The sequence below is a fragment of the Diceros bicornis genome, chromosome 2 (genome assembly GCF_020826845.1).
Source record: "Diceros bicornis minor isolate mBicDic1 chromosome 2, mDicBic1.mat.cur, whole genome shotgun sequence".
Classification (NCBI taxonomy): domain Eukaryota; kingdom Metazoa; phylum Chordata; class Mammalia; order Perissodactyla; family Rhinocerotidae; genus Diceros; species Diceros bicornis.
In genome coordinates, this window is record NC_080741.1 from 3800700 (window position 1) to 3827354 (window position 26655).

Consider the following 26655-nt stretch of genomic DNA (forward strand, 5'->3'; position numbering starts at 1 on the left):
GAGTTTATTTTTTGGAAGAAGTTTAATCAAAGGCAGCCATAGGCATGTAAATGAATTTGAATACATTGACAGTATTAAATTTATAATGGACATGCAAAAAAAAAAAAGACTTGTAAATAAATGCATTATGAACTGATACCGATTTCTTTAATGGATCTCAAAACAAACTTTTAACTTAAGGCACTTTTATTTTGCCAACAAATAACAATGAACATGAAGGGCAAACTGTCCACCGTAAGATAACAAACGCAAATGTACCTGCGGTCTCCATGCAACAGTGGACCTTTCCTTCACTACCAGTTGCCTAGTGTCCACCTTCTAACAAGGTTACAAGCATGGCACTGAGGACAGAGACATGGAAAAGATTAAATGTGCAGTCTCGGTGTAAATTTTCCATCTTGATGTAGAAATATTTTGTGGTTGCTTTATAAATAATTTACTAAAACCTACAGAAAATAAGCACTGAGCTGTTTTGACTATGATTCACCATTTTGTGCACATTGAAAATTTTCATTGATGGGGAATACAAAAATGTTTTAATAACTGCATTTAAAAATAAATGCAGGCTTTTTCACATGTAAAAAGCAACTTAACACCTGCACGTCATAAAGTGTGGAAAGGGAGTTGATTACATTTTTGTCCAAATAAACCCATTAAAAAGGTTTTAAAAATACAATGAAACTTCCTTATAACTTCAAAATCTAGCTCAGGCACCCCTGGGTTTAGAACTGTTTATAAGGAGAGTTTTCTGAGGAGGAACCATTGCTTTATGAGCATTTATTTCATTAAGTGATAATCCTTTATGTGATGGGAAAATGTTTGGAAAAAATCTAGATCTAATACATGTAATGAAGTTTCACTATACTTAAAATTGGGTCAACCCTACAGGAAATGTTGCTTTTTGTAATTCACTGAATTTATTTATATTACATGCCTAACTCAACCTGAATTGATTTGGGGAACATTAAGATTCATCTTTTCTAATTCTAGAGGCTGGGAGGATTTTCCAGTGTAATTTCTCCAGCATCTATTCAAAATTCAAATATTATTTAAGAATTATAGGAGCCTTAATAAGCAGAAAAGCAGAAGAAAATGCCATAGGTCTTGCTCAGATAGCTCAGCACACAAAAGTGAGAGCTGTTAGCCCCTGCCAGTTATGTGAGACATCTGGGGAGCTCGCTTCATTGTTTTTATCACACCCACTTCCAGCTGGCCCCATCTAAGAGGGGACCTACTTCCGGGCCAAGAGGAGTGAATAAAAGGACAACTGTAACTCTATTAGGAACAAGCCTACGGTGTACACACGTACGTGTAAGGGCTTTTTACATCCAGCTCCACTGATCACAAAGCCTTATCTCTACAAGGATTTGGGGTCTCCATCTTGTCCTACGATGATTTCCTCTCTATCTCACCAAGGAAATTACGAGGTTCTGCCAACAGATAGGGTTTTCCCTGGTGATCATTTTAATACAAATTAATGCATTTGCTAAAAAAGAAAAAAAGAATCCTCTCAGGATAGAGGATTAAGTGGGAGGAAACATGATAAGACTAAAAATTCCAGTTGTTCTCTTTATAATGCACAGGGGAAAACCAGGTTTAGGTTATTCCTCAACTTTCCAGATTTGTTAAATTATAGGGCCTTACCATGACTTCGCTTCCTCATCTTACAGAAAAAAAAAAGGACACCACAACAGAAAAAGTACACCCCACAGTTTTCATGTGCAAAGTGATTAATAAATTAATTTCACTAACTTCTGCAAAATATAAAGTGCATACAAATGCTATGCAATTATAACACTCATTCTGGAAACAGTATTACTGCTGTTTGTAATACTGAGCTACAAAAATATACAGTTCAAACTGAAAAGTGGCATTTTAAATGCCAATAACTCTTGAAAAGAAAGAAAATCAGGACAGAACACGCCTCACTCACTAGGCACGACATTCACATTTCGGTGGTTTTGCCAAGGCAGTCCTTATATGGACATATTACTTGAAGAAAAATAACTACATGAACTCTTAAGTATGATTCTCGAGAGGAAAAAAAAAACCTGATCTACAAAACCAGCTGATATGTAAAGATTCATTTTCTGAAAGCAGATAGAATATATTAATTTAGTGAAAAGAATGGTCTTTAACGTTTTGGCAAAGTCGTTTCCAGCCCAGAGTAAACATGAAATGAGCAGGCTGGAGTGAAATAGTTTCACAGTGTACAAAGCGGTTCACAGGGATGCTGCCACAGCAAAGTAAGCGGACATGTGTTTGAGGTCATTTGCATGAGTCAAACTTTGCAATGAATAACTCACCTAGGAAGATATAAATTATTTATATAATGGTCTGCAAAGGAAATAATCTACTAAAGTTGTACTAGCTACATTTAAAAAAAGTAGTTTACATGGTTTGCTCATTATAGACAAATCTATTCACAGTATGCTTGACTACATTACATGTAAAATCATATGGCAAAAGAAAATGAATTAACACAGAACATGGGAAAATATCCCCCACATATGTTTTAAAATGCCCTGCAATTTTCACATTCAAAATTTTATGCATCTAAATCTAAAAAAATATTATATGGAATACTCTTAAGTTACACAAACTGATAATAATTTACTGTATTTTTTACTCTAATAGGAGCAAATTACCACATACTTGAACAAAGTTAAAATAGTTACTATTTCTTTATAATAAATTTGATGTATAATTTACTTTACTTGTGCTTTTTGCACCAATTTATAAATACAGTATATGCAACACACAACCAAGACTGACACCAACATTAATAATTAAATTCAAAATAGCAAATACTTACCATACAAAATAAACAGCAAATACATCTCTTAGGAAAACCAGAGCCTCCTGGACTTGGGGGCCAGATTCTCTGGAAACCATGTCAAGTTTGAGCACTGTGGAATCTCAGGCCAGGTGCGAGAATTTTTTTCTCAGTTGGCATAAGGTTGGACAGAGTCATTTTTGCCAAATCTGGCAATAAATAATTGGAACAATTCCACTGTGGTTCGCTTGGGCCTTTAAAATTTACATGTTGTACCTTCACAAAGACTCTGGTCAATGATCTTGCCACTGAAAACAAATCTGAGTACAGCTACTTCTAACAGGCTTCCACATATCTTAGGGTAGCTCTCATGAAAGCCTTCATTTAAGCTCTTGGTCTAAGCAGTTTAAGTACTAAGCAACAATCTGTCTCAGCACCTTTTGACCACAACAAAAGCAAAGAAAAATCCTACATAAATAAGAAGAAAGTTTATAAAGTGCTTATGAAATTACAAACATTTCAAATTAGAGCAATGCAAATCAATGTCCATTTCACCATCAAAGGTGAATGCAGAATAAATGGGTCACTTTCCGGTCAAGATCTGACATGCCTTTCAAATAAGTGGTTTGGTCCAGCACAGTTTGCAAAAAAAAAATCTTCATCATTAACGAATACATAAATATGTTAAATCCACCATAATTCATCCTTTCTATAACTATGAGATTAAAAAAAGCACCAATTACGAAAGGTCTGCTACCAAACTCTTCTTGGACGAGGCCCGCCTGACCCACATTTTTAAACCCCCTTTAAAGCTGAATGCGACAACACACCACACCTCTTCCTCCACTTGCTGTTGAAATACCTTCCTATGAAATGCAGACTGAAATATACGAAAACTTCAAAGAAATGAAAGGACCAGGGGACATTTCTAAAGACGACTAATGCATTAAATTTGATTTTCTATCTTTCAGTGCAAACAGAAAACTTCACGTCTCGTCCTCTTCCAGACTCAGAAATGTGAAGGATGTCCGTAGGGAGTCGCTCCTTGCTGTGGCTGGTTACCTAGCGGGAAAAACACATGCAAATAAAACTGCAGGTGCAACGTTATGCCACAGATAGATAGATGCCACCCCTCCTATCGCTGCTCAGTACCAGCCTCAGGAACAGGAGGACGGGCTGGCCGGGGAGCACAACGCAGTCTGGAAACCTGAAAGGCAGGGTCTGAACACCGCAGCTGAATTCATTCCGCAGAGGGGCCAGCACAGGGCCTTGGGATGAGGGTGAGTGGCTCACCCAAAGTCTCTCTCTGAACAAAGACACAACTCAATACCAACACACAAAAATAAAACATGGAAAGTTCTCAGAACCTTTGCAAAAGCACCACGGAGTCAACTTTTAACAGTGACATCAGAACAGGTGAGAAGTACTTGAAACTGGACAGTCCTCAGCAAATGGCCTTAGTTATATAAGAGAGAAAGTACAAGAGTGTATGCGTGTACAAGAGTGGCTCTGTGCGTGTTGACTCAAGTGTGTGCCTATGCATATATGTACGTGTGCGCACACACATACACATACACACACACACACAGAAAAAATAAAGAACAGTCAGGAGGCCCAAAGAAATGACAGAGGCTTAGAAACAGCTACTACTGCACAACTCTGGTGGGACTATTCAATTCCAGAGGGCCCGCTCACACGCGCTATGATGTGAAAGGAGCCCTCTGGAGCTGTGCAGTGGGCCACACATCCTAGAGGCCACTATTCAACAAAGAAGGTGGTACAACTGCCAATATCAGGGAGCAGAGTATACACCATGCTTAAGAGGTGGGCTCTGAGGGGGACCATGTGAGCTCACAGCACGGCGGTGCCCCTTATTGTCGGCTGAATAACCTCGGGCTGTGCCTCAGCTGTTCCCTCATCTACATACAGGGATAGTCACAGTAGCTAAGCTCACGGGTGGGCTAGGAATCAAGGGAACTCGTACATGTAAAGTCTTGTGCCTGGGTCCAGGAAAGTGCTCCCTAAATAATGGCTTAAAACAAACAGAAAAGCTGCATTTCGTGAGCACTAGAAAGGAGGAAACAAGAGATGTGCTCCTGAAATAGGTGCCCCTACATAAAAATCATAAGGACATACTCCTAAACACTAGAAAAAATCCAAAATGTAAACATGTCGTCTCTGCCTTAAAATAATATCCTCTCTTTAGCCATGTGAAAACACGAACTCTGGAATTAGTGAAACACAGTGAAATTTTTTTTTTTTTTTAAGATTTTATTTGTTTATTTTTCCCCCAAAGTCCCAGTAGATAGTTGTCTGTCATAGTTGCACATCCTTCTAGTTGCTGTATGTGGGACGCGGCCTCAGCATGGCCGGAGAAGCGGTGCGTCGGTGCGCACCCGGGATCCGAACCCGGGCCAACGGCAGCGGAGCGCGCGCACTTAACCGCTAAGCCACGGGGCCGGCCCTGCACAGTGAAATTTTAACCACATGTTTGTTTCACAGACCACCCTTATCAAACAGTAGTTGGAAAAGAAGATTGCTTTACATGATTTAATTGAAATTTAATGAGGCCATAAGAGGAAAATATTTTTAAAGAAAAAAAAGAAGCTCTTGGTTACGCTCTGGCAGAGACAAGGTACAAGAGGGGCGTCCCTCTGCCCAGAGGTCAACACAGACAGCAGGCAGGCAGAAACAGAGACCAGAACATAGCTGCCCTCAGCCGTCCACTGCCCTTTCCCTCACGGCCTCCTAGCAGACCAGTGCCACAGCCCCGAGGACTAGCTGCTCTTCGCTCGGCCCTCAGGGGCACGTAGTCCGAGACCCAGGAGAAACGCAGGCCTCGCTCCTCACTGCGTGGATGAGAAGCTACACGATCCAGATAATGGCCAAGTTGGCACCAGGATCCAAGTGCCCTGACTTCCAGGCCATTACTCTGCATCACAGGGGGCTAGCTGCCACTTCTGAAGGAATCTCTGTCCTGGGACTTCTGCACAGGGGTGACTCCACTCACGGGAGCATGCTGCCATCATCTAGAGGAGGCACGATGCCACGGGTTGCCGGTACGCGCTCTAAAGGCGCAGCACCGTTTAGAAAGACAAACATCACACAGGCCTAGCAGGCAAGATTCCTGGGGAAAACACTACCCTGCCACGCCGCCTGCGCTGTTACAGGTTTAGATTTCTGCTGTTTTTAATTTCCCGGGAACCGTCTGTTCCGCACGGGGGGTACTTACTAGAAAGCTGCTTCTGGAGCTGCCGCACCAGGGCGGCCGTCTGCTGCTGCTGCTGGGTCTGCTGCAGGCCCGGTCTGGGAAACTGCAACGGTGACAGGAGAAAGGAGGCGCATCAGCCTGCGGGCCCATCACAGACGAGAACAGAGACCAACCCGGGGCATAGTCTGCAGTGGATGGGACACACGTCGGGGGAAGTGCATGCCCTTGTGGGTGCATCTTCCTCATCCTCACCCTGGTGGTCGTCTGGTGAACGTCTGACCGGCCCAGACCATTACAAACCCACTCTCCAGGTCACTCAGCATTTATCTGAGGAGCCTGAGGAAGGAGCCCAGGGGCTCACTAGCCTTGTCATCTCACTGCCACCAGCTGGCTACCTCGGGTCACAATATCATAAATCACTGTCATCGGCAGAAGGAAAGCTCTCTGGTCGGGGTTTGTTCGAGCACCACAGGCCTTGCCCTACGTGAACGAACAAACGTGGCGAGCAGAGCAGGGGCCCAGGGCTGGTCTGGGGCTACGCCCTCCCACTTGATGGAGGAGGAAGGTCAGCCAAGCCCACGGTGTCACCAGGGCCAGGGTTACAGCGAGCCGTGCCAGGCACCAGGGCACAGACGTTGAGGAGGCGCTCCCCTCTAGGGCCATGCAGGTGCGGGCACAATGTGAGGCCCACAGGCCCTGGTTCTGTCCATTAAGTTGATACAAGAAATTGTGGTCATTATTCCAAAGAGGAAAAATTGGAAAAAAATCTATGTGGTAGAAGCAAAATTACTTTTGATTAAAATCACTGGTTTTACTGCTGATTTACTTTTTCCCCTTAACCTTCACATGTCAAACTGTCACTCTTCCTTGTCTTCCTCCCCCCCACCTTCTTTCCTCCTGGCTCACTACCGCTGTGATGAGGAAGTGCTCTGATACAAGTCTCTGCATCACAGCCACATGGGAACTGCGCTGGTGTTCCCCACTCGCCTCCGGACCCATTTGCTGCTCACGAGCTCTGCGCTCACAGGGGCGCCTGCATGCAGTGTGTCACCAGGCCGGCCCCCTTGCCTTCTGACCTCTAGGTGGGGAGGGGGCACACCCAGGGGATTGCAGGGCAGAAGCAGAATGAAATTGGGTGGGAGCAAGTATAGTTTTGTTCCTGCAAATTTCCTTCACAACAGGTCTGTGCTGGTGGACCACGTCTCACTCTGGGAAGGCCACGGCTCCCAACAGCGGCCCTCTCTGTTTCCCTCCCTCTCCTTGCCCCTCTGAGCCTAGGGCAGGAACTGCCTCCGGCCTGGGTGTTTCATCATCCCTCGTGAGTCTCTCTTTACCCCACCCATATCTCCATAAATCGTCCTTTTTAAAAAACTCAATTACCCAAGATGAGTGCAACATCTATTTCCTCTTCCGAGCTTGCCAATGTGGCTGAAAATAGCCCACGGTTAGCGGTAGGGTTGCCAGATTTAGCAAGTGAAAATACAGAACTCCCAGTTAAATGTCAATTTCAGATAAACAAAAAATAATTTTTTCATTCTAAGTATGTCCCAATTGTTGCATGGAATAAATATCACATTTAGTATAAGTATGTCCCATGCAGTATTTAACATAATTCTACAAAGAATTATTCATTATTTACCTGAAACTCAAATTAATGGGGAGTCCTGTATTTCATCTGGCCACCCTAACAGAGGGCATTTCTGGGCTGATTCTTTTAACGCTGAATATCTGGCAGGACATCTGACTCAGGTGTTTCTCTCCCTCTAGAAGTGAGTGAGCTGAGGATAAAGACTTGGGCTCATCCTCCAACGCGTGGGCCTGGTACCCAGCAGGGCGGGGCGCACAGGGGACGCTCAGTAAAAACGAACAGGACAGCTGACTCTGAAGGGCCTTCAATCCCCTAACCTTCCTGACAACAAGAAAGGTGTACCTCCTTCAAGGTTACTATTGTTCCTGACACAAAGCAGGAAAAGGGCACCCTGCCATTTTTTTTCTCTTGCCCAAATCAAGAGGGAAAACAAAAACCTATCTTTCATCCAGATGGAAATGCCAGTAAAGTAAGGAGTGCTCTCGTTTCTATTCAGGGGTTTCTATGCTTATTTGGAAATATCACCCTACTTATGTAACAAAACCCTACACGGCACCAGGTGCGAGGCAGTGTTGTAGATGTGACACAGATGCAGCAGCCCATGTGATCCTGATGTGGTGACATGGACTGTCAATCTCTCATTCAAAGTCCTTGGAGCAGAGGAGTTTTGGAATTCAGTGCACATACAATTTACTATGCGACTTCCATAACACACAGACCAAGCAAGGTCTAGGACGGTACTCCATAATCAAACACATTCAATTTCTGCAGCAAAACACATGAACAGTCAAATCAGGTAAAATACATGAAAAGAGCATCATGTCAATTCACGTCAGCTTCTTCTACCAAATGAATTCTGGTCAGGGGGTTTAGCTGTTCAATGAGTTACAAATAAAATGTACATTTTGGGGGTGCTTGGATTTTGGAAATGAATGTAAGGATTGTGAACCTTAATGCTCTTCTTCTCACTTTGCAGATGAGGAAACTGAGGCTCTGAGGGGTGAAGTCACCTGCCCGTGGTCCCTCTCAGTACTGGGGCTGGAATTCAGACTGAGCCTTCTGGACTCAGCTCATAATCCGAACCACAATCCAGTGCTGTCCTTAATGGGAAATACTAGCTTCCAAATATGAACTTATTTGGAAAAAATCACAGATTCTAAATGGTTGGCTGAAAAGATGTCTAATCTTATCAGCTGATTAAGGTACACAGTGCATGAAGATTTATTACTTCAACAAATACTTGGCTGCCTTCTTTATGTTCATTTAAAGTCAGCTTCAAATAGAGTAATTCACAGAATGAAACACTGTAGTGATCTCCTCAGATTCTATACTTTGAAGAGCCAAGGCAGAACCTAGGTACCTGGGAACTTGTGTGTGTGTACACACTCAGGTACATGTATGTGCGTGCATACTCACCTACACGTGTGTGTGTTGGGGAGTAATGGGTGGTCTGCTGCATGGCCTAAGAGATAACATCCCTGAGGGAACCCCAAGACTACTGGGGTATCTGCCAGCTCAAAATCATTTTCACAATAATACTAAGACACGATTTGCTGTTTTCTCTCTCAGTCTCAGAGACTGAGAGGTGGTTTTCCAGGGGCCACACCATGTGTGATACCACAACAAACAGCGTGCCTTTTATCATTGCAGACATTCAAGACATTTTCAGAAATGTAAAACAATGTCATTCTTCTCGCTAATTTATTTTGAAAAATACACCTATTTTTCATAAAAATGTTATTTCTGTTAATATATAATGAGTTTATTTTAGAATAAATTACTAAATAAATATTGTTAATATTTATGTTTTAATTTCTGATAAAATAAATATTGGTAGACACACAAAAGCTCTTTGGGTCCACAGCATTTTTTAATGTGAAGTGGTTATGAGGCCAAGAACTTGGAGACCAGCTTCCCTAGGCTGACCAGAGGAAGTGAGGGGATAGGTCAACAGCCTTCCCAGCTGTAGTGTTTCACCACATTTCTCCCAAGGCCACCCGACACTAATTTTAACTCGCTTTCACCTGTATATAGATATCATCAGGCAAGACCCCACATGCAGTCTCCCTGGGCCCTGGAGCACCACGGCCAGGGAAAGATAGAGTGCTACCCACTCCCCACAGAAACCTCACTGGGGAGCACTTCAAATCCAGTCACTGATCTCCTCCTGCAAAAAACTGGACGCTGTATGGGGCTGAGGAAGCATAAAATCATCAGGGGAAACTTAGAGTCACCCTCCTGGGCTCCTCTCCAGACTTCCTGAATTAGAATTTCTGGGGCGAATGTGCTGGAAATCTGTATTTTTAAATGGCTCCCCCTGGTGGTCTGAGCTTGGCTCGATTTACTAATTATCCCTGTAGTGGGAATTGGAACTTTTAATTTACCAAAACAGGTCAATATATAGGTCAACTGAGGTTTACTAGAAGTTCTAAAAACCACAATCTGTGTATGTTCAACTTTCCTGTTTAAATGTGACAAACAAAGAGGGCAAGACTTTTCCAGGCTCTATCCATACTGGAGATGATCCTGGTTTCTCTCACCTCTCTGCCTTTGCAGATGTTAATCTCTCCTCCTGGAAGACCCATCCACCTCCTTTCTCCCTACCCTAGACCCTCCTAAAAATTTACTCATCCTTCGAAGATCACTTCAAGTTATCACCTACTCCACCAGGTGTTTGAAGACACACATTCATTCAAGAACGTTTAATTTTTCCGCTCAGTCATTACTATAGGAAAAATGCATGACTAACTAGTAATTTCTATTTAAATAAACATCACTGAGTCTTTTTGTCTCAGAAAAGCTGACTTCTTGGGACAGTCCTTCCAGCAGCAGAATGATTCGGTCAGTCATGGACCTGCCTCACTGCTGGTCAGGTGACTTGCCTTCCAAACTGTGTTTTCCTTTTGGATAATGTGTAGGGTTTTTTCCTTCATTCTGTGACTTTCAACAAATCAGCCATTCAACAATAGTGATCCAGATCCAGGCAACTTTTCTGGGTTCCAGGGACACCAAAGTGAGTAAAATACTGTCTCTGCCTCCTGACAGCTACAAGCTTCTTGCTCTAGCAGGAACCTGGGGCCACATTCTCAGTGAGCAAAAAAACAAGGCAGCGAAAGGACATTATTTCAAGCCTGCACTGTCAACTGACAGAGTCCACAGCCACTTTCGGGTCCTCTCGTGAACGGACACAACCCCTCATCACTACCAGCTTCAGCAAAACGCACCGCGGCACTGCATGGGCCCCCCCACTGACATGCACAGAAATGCCCACGCTCACGCACCTTCGCTCACAGGGCGGCACACTCGGAGAGGACCAGCAGCTGATGGATTTCACAGTACCTAATACTCATTTATTTGCAAGTTAACTAGTAACTGGCACGCAGTCATTTTTTTTTTTTTTGATCTGCACACTGTCATTTTTTTTGTGAAAAAAAAAATCAAATGTATCTGTCCTGTTACCAGAAATCTCCCAAGAACATCTTCCCCATCTTCCTTCTATAAGTATTACTTCTCCTTTCCTTTTAAAGAGCAAAAAAACAATTCCAAATTCATGCAAAGGAAGGCAACATGGCTTAATAAACCTCTGATTTGAAAAGGAGAATAATATTATCTGGCTACTTCTAAATTCTAGAGGCATTCTGAAAAATTTCTCAATTTCTCTGAATGGAACACAAGAATTTTTTGAGGAAGACTATGTGACAATTTCAGATGTGATCTTTGACTAAAAGTTAATGCAATTGTTTAACTATTGCTGCAACTATGCATATTTTTATATTCAGTATAATCTGATACTGACCCAAGGATCAGTCACTATAAAAGGCCAACGTTTTAAAGCTTTCTATGAGCATGCTTTCCAGGTCACACGACTAGGACAGCCTGACCTTAAGATGAAAAGAAATGACACAGCGGGATGGAGTAAACGTTATTTTCTTAAAAGCTGGAAGCAGTTTTAAAGAAAAGATCACAGCCTGTTAACATATTTAGTTAATTTAATCATAACTCATAAGCTTTAAAAGTATTTTTCAAGTCAAGAACTATAATTTAAACCAAATAGAATTTTCTGGCGAGGTCACTCAGTATTTCTTTCCAGATGTTCTCCCTTCACAGAACAGGAACATAAGGTGAGCAAATGATGACACCGGCATTGATAATAAGCTGACACCAGATTTAATTTGTAAGCACGGCTTTTCTTACACTTTCTTGCTCTCTTCACAGAAAAGCTCTGTTTTCTGATAACACTTTCTGAAAGAGCCCCAATCTCTGTTCTAAGTTAGTGCTGACTCCCAGGTGCACTTTTCATAGCAGTGACCAACCTGCCCAGGTGGGTGTTGACGATCGTCGTCCCACATGTCCCAGCTGCTGCTGTCAACAAGGAGACAGACCGACCATAGATCAGTCAAAGAGCAGGGAGTCAAATCCTATGCCTCTCGAGGTCCACTGCGACCGACCTCCTCCATCAAGGCTTCCCAAACTTCTCACTGTCTCCTTGACCTGTTACAGGTGGAATTATGTTCCCCCACAAAGACACGATGGCGTCCTAACCCTCTGTACCTCAGAATGCAATCTCATTTGGCGACAGGGTCTTTACAGAGGCAATCCAGTTCAAGTGAGGCCCTTAGGGTGGGAGCTGATCCAACAGGACTGGTGTCCTTACAGAAAGGGGAAATTTGGACAAGCACACACGTGGTGAGCACGCCAGGAGAGACTGGGGTGATGTTCCTACAAGCCAAGGAACACCCAAGACGGGCAGTAACCACCAGCAGCCGGGAGAGGGTGAGGGAGTGGCGTGGGGCATGGGGCACACTCCGCTCTCATGGCCTCAGAAGGAAGCACCTCTGATGACACCCAGATCTTGGACCTGTCCTCCAGAACTGTGAGACTACACCTTTGTTAGCAGCCCCAGCACACTAACGCGGCCTCTCCGGCTCCTCTCTTCCCTCCGCGGGCAGCGCGGCCCTGCACCGGCTCCTGTGACTCCACACGGCGCGGTGGCGGGGCAGTCCTCTCCGGGGGACCCCGCGACCCCGCAGAGCGCCGTCCCCAGCGCACGGCCTGCCGGAGCTCTGGCTTCACCAGGCGAAGCGCGTGCCACCGGAGAGCGCCAGGGCGGCGGCTGTGTGGAGGACCACCCTCCCGCCCCCCGAGGCCGCAGGAGTCAGAAGCCAGCGAGTCAGAGCAGCTTCTCCTCTGCAGCCGGCCTACCCTGCGCCCCAGCCGGGCAAAAAACAAGGACGGACGGACACTGGCCAGTAAGGAGAACTGGACCTGCCGGAGACGTTGATGATAAATATACATAAAGACGTTTATAAGGCACATAACAAATCTTAGTGGAACTAATCAGAAAAGGAACACTACTGAAAGATAAAAATATCAAATTTTTCTTAACACTGCTGAGGCTTTGCGCTACCGCTGTCCTGAGAGACACAATGCGAGGCACCTTTTTCCTTATACTTCTACTTTCTTTTACTGCGAGAAGACCAACAAATGAGGAATAGAACATATATCAAAACATCCCTAGAAGCCCTGATTTGAAACCGGAAACAACCTAAATGCTCAACAGGAGGTGATGGTCAAGCAGACGCCAGCAGAGCGATACGGCGGGCTGACGCACCGCTGCTTAAAATCACAAACACTGGTGGCAATATCGATGAACCTGAGAGTGTTGTCAACTACTGTGCTAGAAAAACGTAATATGATGTGAAAATCCAAGACGATTGACCATCCCCACAACTTCCAATGCTGGAATTATCTGAAATCTACCCAAGTGACATTTTAAATTTCCTAGCCCATCCTAAGCCTTAAGACATATACACTATTTGTGCCTTTGTACAAATAATCGCTGCCTAGATTATATACAGTGTTCCGAACATCAAAATAAGATACTGTGCTTCTCAAGGTAGCTATTAAAAAGACTTCAACTTAAAAGAAAAAAAAAAGCCATAAAAAGCCTACTGTGGACTTTACTCTCCATTAAGATTGCTGTAATGCAGATTTCTGTTTCTCTGGAATTACTTTCCTATGAACACAACAGGGAAAAATCCTGTGCCATGTTCTGACTGACCTGCTTAATCCTTGGGGTGGAAGTATTTTAAGCCAGTGAATGAAATACAACCAACTGCATTAAAAACTTGCAGTACTGTCTTAGAAGTCAAAATTGAATAAATTTGATATATATTCTTTACACAGTTAATTTATTAAGTATTTATGAAAATACTAGATGAGTAGAAAGACATTAAGTTCCTTTGTATTAGAAATGCTTTAATTCTGGTGGCACATGGGATAGAGTCTCCTCTCAATGTTGTATTAGCTGATCCTCTGCCTCAAATTATAATGAAGTTTCAAGACAGTTTCCACCCCTGCCCTATAAATTTAACTCTGTGACAGAATCAAATGTTTATTTTTTTACCCTACCCAAAATAACTGTTACATTTCAGGCAGTTGATATTAATATCCAGCTATGTTTATGTAGCATCATTCTCTAAGAATAAAACTGATTTTATACCCTTAACATTTTATATATTTACTACATATTACATTATAAACCAACTAAAATAATGTTTAACAATCAGTGAAGGCCAAAGAGAAAGACTAATGAAGATACTGTTAATGTCTGCTTAACTGCAGATGTAATCCAAGTTTTTTTGTTGAAATTATTAACTATTTTATAAGGACATGTGCCCACAAATTAAAGTCAACATTTCTGAAATGTAAAACTCACACAGTCTTAGGATGGCAGTTATACACCTGTTGTGATTAAATATATAGATTTTAAATACATAGAAAAAATGCATAGATTAATATAAATAAATTGAAATATATAGGGTCAGTGTATGTATAGATTTTCTTATTATTTATGAGCCACATATATACATATTTCATATATATTTATTTACATATATGAATCAAAGGTTAAGAAACACCTAAAAACATACAATACCATACTATTGTAAAAGTAACTGAAGCAGTCCTGCATTTAATGTTTGCTCTTTTGTTCAAGTAGGATCATGTAACCATTTCCTTGATAGCAATGGCTAGCCAAAGAAATTACAATTCTCAAATTAATGGCTTCCTTATAATTGTTAGTCAAGTGCTCATTTACGAATATGCATAAAATCTCTGAAAAGGTATAATTACAGTACAGTTATTTCTCCCAGTTCTTTACATAATCCTCTTCTGCTAACCTGAGCTTTACAGCATAAGAAGGCTTTGTTTTAAACTAAAAAGGAAAAAAGGCTCAGGATTTGCCAGATCAACATCAAATGTTCCAAACACTAACCGTGACAATCTGTTGGTACGTTATCATTTATTTCTTGGCTTTCTGTCAGAATACCACCAACTCGTTTCTTGTATATAGAAACAAAAGAGCAGGGCTACTGTAAGCTTTTTACTGCCTCATATCATAATATACCTAGTGGAAAGTGAACCTTTAAGATGCCAAATTTAACCTAATTGACGCCATATGCAACCACAGAATACTGGGCCAAGTTACAGAAAGAAGTAAACTCTTTCCGGTAGTCACACGTTTCATAATCAAAGAGTCACATGTTCAGCTTCCCACTTAAAACATAACTGGGGGAGAAACAGGAAAATGAGGAAGAAGGGAAATCTCGTCCTTAAAATAGAATACCAACTGCTAAATGCAGAAAAAATAGGGTCAGCAAATCATCATTTTTCCACTACCACAGTAAAAACGGATTTAGGCAAGAATAATCTAATAGACGCTAGCACTAGTGGGTGAAGGTTTGATGAGCAAAGGGGCAGTTAGATTGTATCAAACTATCCCCATGAATTACTTATTAATTACAAAAGGAAAATCAATAACTGTACAGTGGAGAAACCTATCCTATCACTTAAGGATCCTGAAGTAATATCACCAATACTGGATATCCTAATGTGACACACTGAGAAAGACACAGCACCTCCGTGATAACTCCTGCCAAAAACGCACAAGCTGAATCTAATCACGAGGGAACGTCAGACAAACCGAGTAACATTCCACAAAATCCTCTACACCTCAAAGATGTCAACATCGTAAAGACAAAACAAACAAACAAAAGGCACAGAATTGTCCCAGATGAGTAAAAACACAGGACAGCTGAATGCGAAGTATGATCCTAGACTGGGGAAGAAAACCTGCAGAAAGGGACAGTATTGGTGCGACCAGCACAATTTGCAAAAGATGTACAGATTGTAGCACTGTATTAATGTGCAACTTCCTGATTTTAATAAGTGTGCCAAGTTTTTGTAAGAGAATACCCTTGTTCTTGAAAAAATAAAAGTATGTGGAGTAAAGGGCGATGACTCTGCAACTTACTCATATGTGCAGGTCAGGAAAACAGTGGATGTGTGTGTGTGTGTGTGTGTGTGTGTGTGTATGTGTGTGGAGAGAGAATAATAAAGCAAATGTGGCAAAATGTTAACTGGTGAATCTGGATAAAAGGTTTAGGGCAATTCTTTGCATTATTCTTGCAACTCTTCCCTTACTTTGCAATTATTTCAAAACACGAAGTTGTGTCTTGTTCTTAGGTGAGACGTGTGGGTCAGCTAGCAGTACCCCCTCCCAAGGTGTCCCTTCCACATGTGTCAGTCAGCCAGTCCCTGCTAAGACTCCTCTGTTGATCAAGACAGCAGGCAGTCTGTGAATATTTACATATTGTCTTCACTTGAAAAAGGATTTTTTTAAGGTGGATTGCAATAAATGTCACAGATGCATTAAAAACAAAAACAAAACCAGAGCTAAACAAACCAGAACCATGATCAAGAAGAATTTCCTTACACATGGAGATCAAACTGGCCAAGGCAGAGGCTTGTGAAGTGTACTGGAGATGTCCTGCTCAGTTGACTGTGTCCCATTAGCAGTCGTATTTGGGACTCTGCCACCGAACTCTACTCTGACCCCTCCTACTGTACTACAGCCCACGTTGTCCCCTCTTACTACAAGTTGTGAAACCATCCCTCTTTCAAATCCTGTCCTGAAGAGTCTACACCAGAGCTTCCTCAAGTGCGAGACACGTGCGGTGGCCAGCTCGTCTCGGGTAGTACTCACTGAGCAACCTTCAGGGCAAGGATTTATTTTTACAGATATTTCCAATGTGCAGCAAGTGATGTGACCACTGATGGTAGTGACAAAATGCTCCTTTTTAGAATACGTTTATTTAAGTAAACAGAAAGAGAGGCAATTTAAAGAAAAATAGTAAGTAAATAATAAAGCAGAAATATGGCCGCTGCAAAAGGAAAGGCTGTTGTCCATCACCGAGTCTTAGAAAACGCTGATGGACGCTACACATACAAGGGTTCAAAGCCAGAGAGGTGGACTGTACAACTATGAATTGCGTGAAAATTTTCGCAGCAAATGCTAACTGGCTGAAATCCGTGTTTCTTTTACATCAGTAAAGATAACATGTTAGAAAGCACTCTCACGGCTTTCTGAGATTATAGTAAAAATTCAAAGTAAAGTTAGATAATCTTATAAACATATCCTTATAGTAAACTATGATTTTAACATTGTTTAGAAAAAACTTGGTGTCTGAATATAAATATTTTAAGTTCACAGAAGAGTCTGAAAAAATGTGAAGAGGAAAAATGGTATAACCTACTGAACGCCAAATATTTATTTATACATTTCTATAAATAAATATACAGACTACAACAACACAATCGTACTCTGATAAGGTTCTGGGGAAAAACCGCTAGGGTATCTTTAGGCTATTTCAATTTTTAACAATCTTATGGGACATGGAAGATGCCACCCGCCTTTTAAAGAGAAATGCCCATGTTTGATTCCCAAACCCCAGGCCTTACCAAAGGCTGCTGGGGCTGCATCGCCTGGAGACTGAGAGTCTGACTCTGCTGGGGCTGGGGCGGCTGCTGGGGCTGCTGCATCTAGAAAGAAAGAAAGGATTATACACTTAAGCGCAGGGGCTAATATCATGCCCACCTTCTCCCCCGTATGCCTTTGATTTAATTATTTTGTGGCAACAGAATAATATACATCTGCCTCCTCCGTCTTTGCCTTGCCAAACACTGTGCATCTTTCAAGGGCAAGAGCAAATTCTGCTCCTCCAGGAAGCCTTCTTGGACCCCTCCAACCCCGAGGATCTCTTCCACGGGTAGTCACAGTGTTCACTGTTGACACTGCCCTACATCCTTTGTACTTAGTGTTTTAACTCCTTCCACGTCATTTTTCTACCACATGTTCTATGCTACCTTATACTACCAGGTTACACAAAGGCTGCTCCGTAGTTATCTTCTCTTCCCTGTGACATCCGCAGGGACTCTTGAAGGGTAGATTTTTTTTTTTTTTAAAGAAAGATGAAGATGAAGAGGAAGAAGAGAGGGAGGAGGAGCTGTTCTTGAACAACTCCTGAGATTAGACTTTTTTTAAAGGAAGACGTAGATGTGGGGAGTTCTGGTATAAATTACCAGCATAAAATCATAAATTGTATCTGTGACAGAGTTGGCTCAAATACATAGCTCTTGGAAAATACTTCCAAATCACAGAAGAAACAGACTAGACATCCACCAGGGGGAACAGAGAGGAAAATATTATTAGGTGGTTTGTCTCAAAGACCTTTAAAGTTCCCTCCACTCATACCCTTCATCTTGATGATGACGGTGCCAGACTACTTTTCATTCTTTGCATTTTCCAACCTGGTTTGCACACTATCCCCTATTTGTCTTCTTTAGGGCAAGGTAATAAATAGCTCTTGCCAGATGGCATTTCTCACTAAGTGACAATGCTCATGGATATGGAATCCTAGCAGAGGGCTGGGCAGGGTCACTCCCAACGTGAACAATGCAAGTTAGACCAGAAGCACGGTGCTTGCAGTATGAACCCAATTCTCCATTTGGCTCTGTGAACTCTTTTAGGGAAAATCAACCCAATTTCATAATTATTAGTTTGTTCCTTTAAGGACATAGTGAATCACCAAAAAAGGAGTAAGTGTAATCCTCATGCAGAAGTAAATCACTTTTCTTTGTCTCTAGGGAACGTGTTGCTAATGAAAAAATTACCAGAAGGACATATTACGTTAATCGGGACAAAAAGTACATATTAACCAATAAGGAAGGCTTTCCAAATTTGCAGCCTTAAAAAACACCAGTGTAAGACAGGAAGCGGTAAATAAATAATGTAATAACTTCCCTCAATGATTTGGAAATGACAAATATTAAAACAGAGGGAACTATAAATATCAATCCTAAAAAGTTTTGAAATATCCTCAGAACTTGGAAGAAAATTATTTTAAGAATATCACTATGATTATTAATAGTCATCTTAATGCTAATAGTAACAGCATTACTGCCAAACGAGGGCTTTACTTGCATTTTCACATTTAATTCTCACTACATAGTGAAGAGCTAAGTACTCTAATTATTTCCATCTTACTTACGAGGATACGGGGGGTTTCACCACGTTGGAGATAACCTCTCTACAATGAGTGCAACTGGACGTGGGTAGGCCACACTCCCCCAAACCAGTTACCATATGTTATCAACTTGGTGATACAACTTTCCACACTTTAACAGGTGAAAACTGGGATGCAGCTAGGGCATCTTACAATTGTGAAGCCTGGTTCTAGAGGATTTGTACTGGCATCTATCTGTCCCCTGGGGGCACTGCCAACCAGAATTTTTTGATTCACAATGAATTCAAACCTCTAATCCATTTGAGCTTGTGGTTCGTGGTCTCAGGGGAGGTATTTTTTCTTCCCTCATCCAGTGTCAAGATTTAGACACGCAGGTTCCTTTACTGTCCCTTTCATGACAGGTTTATAGAAATACTGACCTTACCCTAAGAGAATAACCCAGCTCTACGAGAGCCCCCATTTTTGGTGCTATTTTTTTTTTCTTTCTCAGTAATACATAAAATAACACTGCATCTCTAGGTGGACTGCTGATAAGATTAGAGTCCACTGTACAGACTCATCAGGCAATCTCCAACCCAATAACATAGGACAAGCTTGCGAACAATGAAGATAAAGGCAACAGGTAAATGTAATAGCTGGTATTTCCTAAATGAGGAAGTTAGAAGCAAGAATGTGTCAAGGGGAGGAATCGTACATAGGAGACTCAACTATTTCTACCCAGTAGTTGAAGGATAGCTCTGTGGATTCTAACAGAGACAAGATGAAATATCCCTTTGAAATATCCTACCTATGTAACTCCAACTTCACAGCCTAATCAGAGCAGAGGTGTTACTCAAACTTTTTTGGATTACAAACCCCTCTAGGAATCTGATGAAAGCTCTAGACAGCTCAATTTTATTTTTTCTAAAAAAACACATATAAGAAATTTTGCAATTTGAAATCACATGGCCTCTAGGTTCAATAGTGACTGCGTAAGGTGAAACTGACTGTTAAAATAAAGGCACCCAGCTATCCTCTCGAACTTCTGTGAAAGAGGAAGGATGCTGTGCAAAGTGCACTCTCCTGCCCATGACCTAGCAGATGCACAGTCAAAGGAAGACCCTTGTCAAATTGGAACTAAGTTGCACCAGTTTGGCTCCTAGTGTCAAATACACAGGATTCCTTAGAACTTGGCAATTAAATGAAGCGCCTGTCATTTCCTATGACTGCTGAGGAACCATCACGAGTTGCCCTCACCTCCCAGCCCCGTACCTGGAGGAGCCTCTGCTGCTGTCGAACCTGTGGCTGCCTGGGCCTCATCGGGTCCTGGGGCAGGGGCACCGAGGGAAGGTTTGGGTGTGCGGAAGTCAACACCGCATCCATGCCTCCGCCCACCAGGGGGCTCTGCTGAAGGGACTGATGATTCAGTCTGGTAAAGAAGAACGCAACCTGATTTCAGGCCCAAGTTGTGCTGTCAGATCTGTAATCAGCGCCACTAGCACACTGCACATCTGCACAGAGAAACGACTGTGTTCATAATTACTTACACAATTCAAGTGCACTAAAGGCCAGCGGTCCAGACAACCTAGATTCCCAGGGACAGACGGATCACTTGGAAAAGGACATCAAGCACACCTACCACTTAAAGCAAAACCGCAACCATGCACAAATCACTTTTTAAAAACTTTTAATAGTTTTTAATAATAAGTGACATTAACTGAGCATTTTACTCTGTGGTAAAAGTCTGAAATGTGTTGTTTCATTTACTCCCCACAGCAGCACTTTGAGGTCAGCAGTTTCGTTCTCCCCAATTTAAAAATGAGAAAACAGGGCCGGCCCCGTGGCTTAGTGGTTAAGCATGTGCGCTCCGCTGCTGGCGGCCCAGGTTCAGATCCTGGGCGCGCACCGACGCACCGCTTCTCCAGCCATGCTGAGGCGGCGTCCCACATACAGCAGCAACTAGAAGGATGTGCAACTATGACATACAACTATCTACTGGGGCTTTGGGGGAAAAAAGGAGGAGGATTGGCAATAGATGTTAGCTCAGAGCTGGTCTTCCTCAGCAAAAAGAGGAGGATTAGCACGGATGTTAGCTCAGGGCTGATCTTCCTCACCAAAAAAAAAAAAAAAGAGAGAGAGAAAACAGCCAGAGAAATAACTTCCTAAAGTTATTCAGATAGCAAATGGCACAGGCAGGATTTAAATCCAGAATTTAGGGCTCTAAAGTTCTTAGGTAATATGCTATGCTTCCACTTACTAGAAAACTAATAAAGATGATGCATGTTTTCCAAATTTATTTATTTTCCCAAATACCATCAACCTTGCCCACTTTCCAAACGTGATAACTTAGAGCTGACGCGGAGCCAGATGATGACACGTGGAGCTTGGCTGCTGTCCGCGAAAGTACATGATTGTGTATGAAACAATTCTTCTAGATCAATGCTATCCAACAGGACTTTCTACAATGACCGAAATGTTCTACATCTGTGCTGTCCAATAAGATAGCCACTGGCCACTAGGACCAGCTACATAATTTTTGGGTCTCAGTGCAAAACAAAACGGCAGGCGTTCCTAATCAAAGATGAGTAAGAATTTCAAGAGGGTGACGGTAGGGCATTAAACCAAGCACAGAGCCCTTCTACACACAGCGGCCCGTGTCCCTGCACAGGTGGCATACCTTTAACGCTAGCCCTGCTGGCTACACATGGCTACTGAACACTAGAAATGTGACAATTGTGACCAAGGAACTAAATTCTTAATTTAACTTGAATTAGCCTACATTTAAATATCCACATGTGGCTGGCGGCTACTATAATGGACAGTGCAGATATACACCATGTCTAAGGGATCTGAGTAAAGCAAGAACTGAAAAAAAGACTTTCACGACCCTGTTTTGCCAACCATCCCTGAAGCGAAAAAGGTAGAAGCTAAGATTTAAGAAAACGCTTATGGGCACCATGCACAATGAGTATTGCAATCACAGACTTGATGGCTCTGATCAACATAATTCTAGTAAGGCATTGCTAACAATAATCAACATTTTTTATCTTAGATATTTTTAGCCAAAAAACCTTTTTAAAAGAGGGGGGAAAAAAAGACACTGGAGCTAACATAGTGGTGTCGTCTAAAAATATTACACTCATGCTATGGAAGATGGGAATCAAACTACAGGGGCCTTGAATGAACTCAACAAGATGGAGCACTGCTTATCCTGAATCTCTACCAGGATGCGCCTACCAATGAGACAACAGAATGCAAATTACATGCAAATACGCAAGCTCATAGAGACAACATGAAGCACCACACCCTAGAAGAAGCATAAGAAAGGTAAGGGTTTGAGGGTCTACCACCGCCATCCTTATCTCCACAAGCGTCACCTCTGAGAGCCGGCTAAGGGCTGCAGGTACGGCGACGCCTGTTGCTGGACATAGCCACTGGGCTGCTGCTGCATCTGTCGGAGTCTTTCCATGAGCGCCGGGTTGGAATGTGCGGCCGGATAGGTTCTGGAGTTATAGGTGGGGGACAGGACCACAGCCTGCTGCTGCGGGGTCTGCTGCAAAGGCATCTGTGTTCCGTACATCGTATAGCCCTGGGGCATGGTCTGCAGGCAGACACAAGGAAAGAAGTCAACGTTTCCATTTACCACCAGCTTTCCCATTATTAACATACATGGGGCAAAGACAAACCCAGGAGCAGCCTCCTAAAATTCACTGTTTTCAAATGCTCTTATGACTCAAAATACGAGGAGGACTATTGTGGAGGCAGAGAGGCTAGCCAAAAAGCTACAGAATGAACTGGTTGTATATAATGATTCGCCAGAAAATGCGATTAAAAAAAAAAATGAATTCTCACTTGGTTAGGAGATTAGTTTTATGATCAGTTGCTTATTTTGAGGGAAGGAAGAGTATGTTTCCATATAGAAATAATCAGGAGGGGCCAGCCTAGTGGCACAACCGGGTTAAGCGTGCGTGCTCCGCTGCAGCAGCCCGGAGTTCGCAGGTTCGGATCCCGGGCGCGCACCAACGCATCGCTTGTTAAGCCATGCTGTGGCGGCATCCCATATAAAGTAGAGGAAGACGGGCACGGGTGTTAGCCTAGGGCCAGTCTTCCTCAGCAAAAAAAAAAAAGAGGATTGGCATCGGATGTTAGCTCAGGGCTGGTCTTCCTCACCAAAAAAAATAAAAGAAATAATCAGGCAAGCATCAATACCTTTATTGCACAGATGACAGATGACATCAATGTTCAACAGATCCCAAGCATCATCAATGTCATTTCCAAAATGAGTCAGAACAGCTACCCATGCTCAACGTAAATTAAAACAATGGAGTACACTTTACTAACATGTGACTACACCTCCTCGGAGCTGATGAATGTGCTATAGCAACTAACCAGTTACAAAAAAAGTCCCAATTGATACCTTAACCAGAGAGCAAGGGTGTAATCGGTGACTATTTAATACCCTCTAGTCCTGGTGGGACCATAGCCCACTTCAGCACTCCACCAATACTCTGAACACTTAATTTTTCCATTCAATATTAATATATGAGTGCCTGTTTCTCTAAATCTTGATACCTAATGTAAATGAAAAACCTGAGGTTCTGCTGGATCACTACCTACAATTGATAGAACAGAATGCTGATTAAAGTAGAAGAGAACTGCTCTCCAAATCCCCAAAGCACCATATTTTAATGTAGCTGAACAGCTCTGACTTGGAAGACAGAGCAGTGCACAGGGAGCTCCCAGCAGGCAGCGTGAATGGATCCAGGCTGAAGGGCTCAGCGCCTGTGGAGGCCACCTCGGCTCTCCTTTCAGGGTAGACAAAGTAGGAGCTGCCAGACCCAACTAGTAGTCTCGCCAATACCCCCAGGCTCCTGATTGTGAGAGGGACAGAGTAAAAGTATATGGATGCAGAAATAGCAGAATTATTCGAAAAACAGCTCAAGATGTGCATTATATTAAGGCAAGTCTATCATTTGTCAAGCAGCTACTCTGTATCTGGTGCCAGGCTAGTTCCACAGGTTGTCTTAAATCCTCACAACGTTCATCTCTGTTTTACAGAGAAGGAAACCAAGGCTCAGAGTAACTTGCAGAGCATCACACAGCTTGTAAGTGGCCAGGAATTGTGCCAAGGTCTGATTCCAAGGCCAATTATCTCCTTATTGTACTATGACTTCTCTCTGAAGCTATCTTTGAAGACGATAAATTCAATCATGAATTACATCATTGTACATTATAACATAAAATACTTACTCTGGGACTGTTATGCGTTTCAATATCTACTATCAGCATTAATAGAGAGGTTTGAATTTACTTATGTTTTTAATTCAAGAATTTCCTAAAATGTTTTACGCCCTTTAAATTAACCAATCCAGAGACTTATTCAGCAATCACTGGTAATGCTCATTTGAAATGTCAATTATAACCTAGAAGCAGAAGAAGTAACTAACTTCTAGACCCCACAAGGGAGTTGATATCCTATTTACTTGCTTTCTCACTTCAAATAAAGAGCATTAAAACCCCCAGCAGCATCTACAAAGCAAACGTGGTACCTGTGCTTGCTGCAGCCCTGGATACTGCGAGAGCTGAGGGGAGGGCCGCACTTGTGCAGCAAAGAGAGCAGCCTGGTCCCCCGGCTGGCCCTGGAAAACAAAGCCGAGATGCACTCTTGATCATTACAGCAAGGGCTTGATTTGGCTCCTGGCTAAAACCCCAATAACCCATGACACCAAGTCTCACTTATGTGAGTACAGAACTTGCAAACTTCCAACCTGCATTAAATATAATTTCTCATCAATTTCTTATGTGTGTAGAGATTGTTGAACTCATCATTTCTTCCTAAGACGACTATGGATGTCCCCATAAATACAAATACAAACAGACATAAATACAAGCCAAAATAACCAATGGTCTGCTCATCAGAGAGGCTCTGAGACAGCCTTCTTGTACACTCCACGGCAGTGATTTCACACTGAGAGGCTCATGCCTTTCAGTCTAGAGGGGCATGAGCCTCTCAGTGTGAAATATGAAACCACAGAGTTGCACCATCCTCTGCCCATGAAAGAAGAGAATAGGTGGTACCTACAAATGGCATATACAAATTTCATGATTTTTTAATGAAGCTTCTTCATAGTGACCTAAAAACTGTCTATTTAGCCATATATTCAAGGGATGAATTGGGACCTCCTATGACTCTAACAATCAATTAGAATATAATTTTAAAAATTTATAAGTTAATAGCAAATATAATTCTAACCAACTACAATATAAAATACAACCAATTAACATCTGTTCACCACTCTTAATTTAATATATGTCTTCGCCTTCAGAAAATAAACACAATTATAAGAGCAGCTGTCTCTGCTTTTTGTCTTGCCAGCAGAAGCTATTTCACGGAAGCACCACAGAAAGAGGCCTAGCTTCCGATCGTCCCTAGGGTTTTTTAGGACTTATTAATTATAAAGAATGGGGTTTAGTCTAGGATATTTTACTACTGTTTTATACAAAAGATGTCCTCATTTTTAAAAAGTGCTAAATTATAGTCATAGAAAACCACTTTAATGTGCTTGGAAAGTAGTATAGATACTTCCAGCACAGAGAAAGGGATAAACATTTAGCTTCAGAGGAGAACACTAACAATTATTAAGCATCTCTTATATGCTAGGGAATGGGATTCTTGTTCTTATCCCCATTTCTCACAAGAACTCCACAGGGAGGAGCATCATCCCCATTTTCTTCAGACAGGAAAGGCCATGCTGAAAGAGCTTAAGGAGCCTAGCCAGCTCGCCCATCTGCACCTGGCTGAGCCAGCATCTGAACTCAGGTGAGTCTGACTCCAAAGCCCAGTGCTCATTCCATTATGGCGAGGTGTCTCCATATGTGATATGAAGAATGAAAATATAGAAATCCTCATTTGGTGCTTATTCTTCAGGGACACAGCCTCTTAAACTCATCCCAATAAGACATCAAAAGGAGAATCTTTATTAAGACTTGTTAATGAGATATTGAAACCAAATGTATACATCAGACAGTGAAGACCTTTCTCGGATCCCCATATAAAATCACTGAGGGCATATGAGAAACCTGAGCCTCTGCTAAGGTGATTATCCACCCACTCAAGGACCCAACACGAGTTTCCCAGATGTCTGTATATATAACAGCTTCAACAAGAATCTAACTTTCCAGAACAGGATACCATGAAGACACACTCAACCTTTAACTGATTAATCTAAGTGCGATTATATCTCTATTTGCTTGGGTCTAAGTAAAACAGCCCAAACTTCCTCTATGAGAAGCCATGTCACGGCAGCGTGGCAATCTGGAGCCTAAGTATCCAAACGGCTCCTGATCATCCAAACACTATGCCAAGGAGGCATTAAATCAACCAGATCTTTAAGTCCCACTCCTTGAATCAGTGCTCCCTGACAGGGTTGGAAGAGGTCTCTGAAACTTAGTGTGCTTCTTTGTGGGGACAAATATAGGTATATCATTTTTACAGAAAGGGAAAAAAACGAATATTTATATGTGAGTTAGAATTTTGAGATCCATAAATACGCTACAATATCCCTGCCCTGTTTTGGCTTGGAGGGAAACAAGAAGTAATCTGTGTGTGACGGCTGCATGCAAATGCATAAAACAGATCTTTTCTAACTCTTTGCTCTTCCTTGGTTTATTGACGAACATCATGAAACAAAGTAGGACACACAAGTGGGGGAACCTAGAATACTAATGAGGTAAA

General features: G+C 42.3%; 1 protein-coding gene across 11 annotated transcripts in view; it reads right to left on the bottom strand.

Annotated features, from left to right (window-relative positions):
* Positions 1-3: 3 nt before the first annotated feature.
* Positions 4-26655, bottom strand: part of MED12L (mediator complex subunit 12L) — a 327766-nt gene continuing 301114 nt past the window's right edge. For all 11 annotated transcript variants that reach the window (XM_058550842.1, XM_058550826.1, XM_058550786.1 and 8 more), the window contains 6 exons: positions 24470-24559; positions 22298-22521; positions 20193-20349; positions 17377-17457; positions 6009-6090; positions 4-3838 (listed from right to left, as the gene is read on the bottom strand). In XM_058550842.1, coding sequence (XP_058406825.1) covers positions 3786-3838; positions 6009-6090; positions 17377-17457; positions 20193-20349; positions 22298-22521; positions 24470-24559 — 687 coding nt within the window. In that variant the 3' untranslated portion in view covers positions 4-3785. The remainder of the gene's footprint in view (positions 3839-6008; positions 6091-17376; positions 17458-20192; positions 20350-22297; positions 22522-24469; positions 24560-26655) is intronic.